The 6255-nt window shown below is 39.2% G+C and overlaps 1 protein-coding gene across 3 annotated transcripts in view; it reads right to left on the reverse strand.

Moving 5' to 3' along the window:
* Positions 1-200: 200 nt before the first annotated feature.
* The window catches only part of LOC101655916 (muscular LMNA interacting protein), a 299439-nt gene continuing 293384 nt past the window's right edge, over positions 201-6255 (reverse strand). For all 3 annotated transcript variants that reach the window (XM_045294875.1, XM_045294876.1, XM_045294877.1), the window contains one exon: positions 201-499. In XM_045294875.1, coding sequence (XP_045150810.1) covers positions 494-499 — 6 coding nt within the window. In that variant the 3' untranslated portion in view covers positions 201-493. The remainder of the gene's footprint in view (positions 500-6255) is intronic.

Here is a 6255-nt window from a genome sequence, read left to right on the forward strand (position 1 = left end):
CTCATGTTTCAGATCTCCCCCACAGATCCCTGAATATTACACCCACCCATACTTACCCCAGAAACCAGGCAGGGCCTCACCTAGAAAGTATTGTTTGCTTTCCTTGTGTTTATAAAGTTAGCCAAAAAGAGAACCCTACTGATTAAATAATGTATTTATTAGATAAAATGTGTTGATAAACAGTCAACGCCATTCTTCTATTTACCCATGATTCCTCTTTATTTGACTGCTAAGTATAAGCGTGCATTAGTATTGCTACCAGCTTAACAGAAGACATTAAGGCTGTAACAGTGGTGCAGGACACTGTCAGCGAGTCTCTCCTACGCTGGGTGTTAGTAGGGCATTGCCTGCAGGATATCTGTGCTTAGTTGCCCTGCTGCATTGCAGTTTGTAAAGGGATCACTCATTCAGAGAAAAATAAAAGTGAGATCAAGTGGTTAGCACCAGCATCCCCAGAGACTTCAGCAGCCGGTTTGTAGTTTCTGCTCCAACTTCATTTCTGCAAAATAAGACAAGCGTAGTCAGCTTGATGGAAATGAATCCATTCAGAAAAAAATGCTCTAAAAAGTCACACATTAATACTATCTTGGCATAACTTCTCATATAAAGAACAGTTTATAACAGGAACAATTTGTTTTTCTTCCCTCCATAGCTGTTTTCCTAACATGATTAATAGCAAAACAGAGATGCGGGGTTGTATCTGACACCAGACCTGGATCCCCTGAGAACTCCGTGGAGCTATCCTGGCCTCCTGCAAGGGGTCAGGGTAGCTTTGACAGGTTCTTACAGCCTAAGCCAAATCACCGCCACAGCTCCTCACCCTTCAAGTTCTTGGCTGCTGCCTTACGATTCCTTAGAAGTGCCAGTAGAATTCCCTAAAATATAACATCTAAAACAAGGAGATGGAGTGAATAGGGAATGGATTAAGCCCCAACTTTTTCAAAATGCAGCATTACAAAAGACACAGGAAACAAATAAACCTCTTGCCTGTTTTTAATATCTTAATTTGATCAGCTTTGTAATGTTGTTATGTGGTAGAGCAGTGCATCCAATAATTTCCTCACTCATTAAATCTCACTGTATTCCTATTTGATAGGGTTAGATGACCTGGAACAGATAAGATAAACTGAACTGAGTATTGGCAACTGTGAAGGTAGATGATGAAACAGAAGAAAGGAACATATAAAAGGCAGCATCAGAGATGATGACAGAGGAGAGTTAGTTCTACAATGTTAGTTCTACAATGTTGATGTAAATGGAACAGGGTGATAGAGTTACACAAATAGAGGAGAGAACCAGAACTTTCAACCCAGGTGCCAATGGCGAAGATGGAGCATTCCCCAATGGCTGACTCTGATGGGGAAACATGCAAACCAGTTGCTGCTCTGGTGACAATCTTGCCTGCTTTGCCTTAGGCATGATCATGGGGTGAAGGAGTTGTGGCTCAGAGCTAACGCCAAGCAGAATGAGCTCTGGGCAAGGAAGTTATTACAAAAGAAAGAAAATCCGAGTATGGCAGAGCCAAGAAGATAAGGAGGTTGGTACACTTGCATGTGTTCTGCATCATTTAAAAGAAACAGCATTTGTTAAAGCAGAAGGAGGCGGTAGAGAAAATATATGAAGATTGGGGAAAACAACAACGGGAACCCGAAGGGCCCAACAAAAAAAAAAACCAAGGAAAAAGCAAGAAAAAAAAAAAACTAACGCCTCCAACCCCAAAAAAAACCCAAGGCTGAAAATAAACAGAGAGAAACAAATGTCATATGCCTCCTCCCTCTTTCCTAACACACAAAAACGGGCTACTCATTTCATTTTTCCTGAAAATACAACCCTTAGTATGTAATATCACCAGAGGTTTAAAGACATCACCATTATTGTGGATAACATTTATTACATGCAACATATTTTACACATTAAGTTCTTTATATGAATAGCTTCACTATGATCCTTTGATCCCATTTTACAGAGAATGCAAGTGAAGAACAAAATGATTAAATATTATGCCTGTGGTAGTTACATAATCCAGTGTCCATTTGGGACTGGAGAGGATTCAGAGTCAAGGGGTTGAATGTAGTCTTGTCAATCAGATCACAGCCAATGAGATCTCTGTGTGGGCATGGCCTTCTCCTGAGAATTCTGGGAATTCCTGGATTTCCTCCTTGGAGGCAGGAGACAGACTCTCTTGGCTCACTCCCTTGGAGACTCTCTACAGAGAAGACACATGGCACTATACAGATAGACCCCACACCCTGGGAACTGGAAGTCATGTAGAGACCCCTGCCAGTGCTGAGATACTTGCAACGCCACTGGATCCAAAGACTTTCTACCCACTGACCTGTGATCTTTCTGCACACTGTCATTGCATTTGTTTTGTGAGTCTGAAGAGGACTTTATAGATTGGTATCAAACATATGGGCTAATATCGGACTTAAGGACTTGATCAGGACTGGGGCGTTTTCTCAATATTCAATTGCTCTTGTATATAAACGTTTTTCTTATACACATATGAGTCTTCATGGATTTGTTTTTCTTGTCCACAGACTAACACAATGCCCAAAGATATATTACTCAAAATTGAATCCCAGTTTGGTCAATGTTTCCTATTGTTCCTGCTTCTGAAACCATTCGTTTTTGTTGCTAGAAGAATTGAAAAATAAAATGTGCAATGAAGCATGCTGTAGCCAGGATTTTAACATTTAGTAAATATTGAACTTAATGCCCTTTCTGTTCGTTTTCAAATACAAGATTCCACAATTAAAATAAAATTCCATCTTATTAGAGAAGAACAGGAATTTTACTCCCTGTCAGCAGGAAAACAAACCCAGTACACTCTTTTATTGCCTTTCCTGAACCCCCTGGCAGGGCAAACTAATGATTGTTACCACAGCTGAGCAGCTGGATGGCCCTGATGCAGTATGCCATGAGAGGTACGGACAATTTTAGACAGTATCCGAAGTCCACCTTCCTTTACCTATTTCAAAATGGCTAAAAAGCTAGGTAGCTTGGGAAGAACAAAAGTTAACATTTAAGAAAGGTAAAGAGCAATAATAAAATTTAAACAGCTTTTGAGGTTCACTATTTTCTCACCTTGCCAAGTGAGCAACACACTTTTTTTTTGGATATAAGAAAATATATCTATGAAAAAGGTTAATAAGATACTTAGAAAATCATAATTGTGAAGGAAGTCAAATCTTTTTTGGGGGGGCTTTGCTTTAACATTCAGTAATAATTGACACAATCTTGTGAATCTTCATGCTGATGTTATAGGAAGGATTTATTTTTAAAGAATGGTCTTTTAAAAGTAAATATACTTTGCTTTAATGCAAAAGAGCTACATATACGATTTCTTGCCAAATAAAAGCTTTGATGCCCTAAAAATGATCTGCATGTATGTTCTGGTAAGCATAAAAACAGACATATGTATCTGCAACAAAAAGTCATTTCCAGAAATGGTATAATACTGTTTTATGTCGGACAGTCCCATTTTAAATGACATTTGAAGTGCATGTGTGCCTCGCAGGACTAACTGGGGTGTGTAGGAATCGTGTATGGTCTCCATGTGCCAGGAGCTATCGACACGTTCAATAAGTAAGGGCACAGAAAGGAAGCAGGAGAGATAGCGCTAGCAGGTATAAAGGACTCCAGAGCAGTGGTTCTCAATCTGCGCGTCACAACCCCTTTGGGGGTCAAACAACCCATTCTCAGAGGTTAGTCAATTCATAGCAGTGGCAAATTTACAGTTACGAAGTAACAACAAAAACAATTTTATGCTTGGGGGTCACCACAACATGAGGAACTGTTATAAATGGTCTCAGCATTAGGAAGATTGAGAACCACTGCGCTAGAGGGTGCAACATGGAATTGGGGTCAAAATAATCCAGATGAATGCAGCTTCATGTAGTTATTAGCTATTTCCCCTCTTCATTATTTACTCTGCTCCTCTTAAACAAGGAGAAATAGACAAATGGTCTTCCCAAGCCTCCACTCAGAATCATTATAATTTCTACTAGTTCCTGACTACTGTTCAGCGTAGCAACAACTCATTACAATATTGCACCCAACTTTAATCTAATAAAATGACTTTGAAGGAGTAAACTCCAAATCGTCAAGCCCCCACCACTTCTGTAAATTCAATGGAGACTACAGAAGAGAAAAATAAGTGTGACCTATTTCTTCCCATACTTTAGAATCAGAATCCCCCAGATTTCAGACCAGGCCCTTGTGAAGTAAGAGAGGCAAGCTGAGGCACCTAATACTGCTGATCTTGGAATGGAAAATTCTTGGGGAATTTCCTTGTCTACCGACATACCTCTGCAATGTAGCATGAGCGTTGTAGTACTCGTGTTAAGTGTTTTTATGTTTGTAAGGTAAATTGTCCTTGACCCTCTGGCCAGTTATCTATTAAGTGATTAAAAGTATATGGATCCAGTTGTAAAGTTCTTACCTGAGATTATAACCTTAACTCTGTAACCAAACCTTTATTGAAACTTGAACTTGAGAAATAATATTTATGGGGCTGCCTGAAAGGAATTGAGTACACCCATCTACTTGATAATCTCATTTTTACACTTGAATGAAACCAGAAAATGAATGTGGCTTTCTTGGACAAGTCCCTTATTTTTTTTTCCTTTCATAGACTAAAAACAGAAGAAAGGATGGCTTGTCTCATAAGATTAGAATCTCAAACTTCAATGGCGTTTCTGAAATCCAAAACAAAATAAGCACAAAAACTTATATTTCACCACTGCAGCCAATCAGTCAGTCACCTTGCTGGCACAGCTGTTGTGTTACCAGTCCTTAAGTGTTTATCAAAAATTCTGCAAAGACAAGGTCTAAAAGAACAGGAAAAATGTTGCTTATTATGTATTTTAAGGGGTCCTTAGTGAATCATTCTCTCTGAAGTTGTGTTCTTAACCAAAATAGGACAGAAAGGTCAGAGAAGCAAAAACACCTGAGCAGATTTTTGGAAATCAATTAGTGGTTACCCTTGGAAAGCGCTGACGGCACCCTCAAATTGAAAATAAAATCAACTTGGGCTTCATGCACCGAGATATAAAAACTAAGTTGATTGGCTATTCTAGAGAGCCAATGAAGGAGCTGGAATGGAGGAACCCAATGATGGTGGCAGCTTTGAATTCCCTGGGGATATTTGCCCACCCACCATCACCCTTCAGAGAAGCCTGGTACAACGGTCCTTGCTCTATTTAAGAAAGGAACTAGGTGATCCAAATGTTCCACTGCATTGAGAACCTCTGAGCCGGATGATAAGCACAAGTGTTGTTTTTCGTTAATGCCTTTTAAATGTACTGCAGAAATTAGATGATATAAAGATGATGGGTGTGGCAAATCAGATACGCTTAGAATCTGTTTGCATGTCAATGACTCACTGACTGTATTTAAAAAAAAGAAAAGAACGAGGCATAGTCTCCCCTTGGGTTCTTAAAAAAAAACAACAGTAACAAACAATAGTAACAACTCTGTGCCCAGAAATTGCACGGTGGGATTCCAGAAACAGGCTCTGGGAAGTGACAAAGACCGTCGTAAGGAAAGGAAAGCAACACCCAGGGCCATTCTGGGGTCAAGTAAGGGCTCTGCCAGCATGCCTTATTCTTGCTAGGGTTGTAGCTAGAATGGATTCTCCCGTAGGGTCACAAACAAGAGCTGCTTTCGGTAAATACATGACAGTGAAAGGGTCTGAGGGAACGAAGAGTCTGACCATAAGGAATTGTCAAAAGTTTCTAAAATGTTCACCAACATTACTAAAGAGCAAAATGTAGCACAATGAAAGCATAAAATGTCCTTTTGTTCAATTGTTTACTTTTCTCAGTGTAACTCACTGCCTGTCATACATATTAAGCGTCTAGCCTTAGTTTCTCCTATGATGTTTTTCTTCTATTTCCAAACTAGGGTCAAATACTTTTATAGCTTACTAAACTTTCTTCATTTTTCTTGTATTTGAAGTTTAATATCAGAGTTAAATAATTGTTCTAAGAAATGTAAATACAATATTTGCCTTGTGTTCTTTGATGCAAAATATGTCATGTCACCTAAAATTCAGACTTACTGCCATTAAGTTCATGCCAACTCATAGTGGCCCTATATCGGGTTTCTGAGGCTGTGAATCCTTACCAGAGCAGATAGACCAATAGAAAACATCACGACAAATGGAGATCAGAGTTGCCGAGAAGTTCATTTTACTAAAATCCACAATCAACATTCATGGAGCCAGAGGTCATGAAATCAAAAGATATATTG

This window comes from Echinops telfairi, unplaced genomic scaffold (genome assembly GCF_000313985.2).
Source record: "Echinops telfairi isolate 266 unplaced genomic scaffold, ASM31398v2 ScPeMD7_3533;HRSCAF=4204_1, whole genome shotgun sequence".
Lineage (NCBI taxonomy): Eukaryota > Metazoa > Chordata > Mammalia > Afrosoricida > Tenrecidae > Echinops > Echinops telfairi.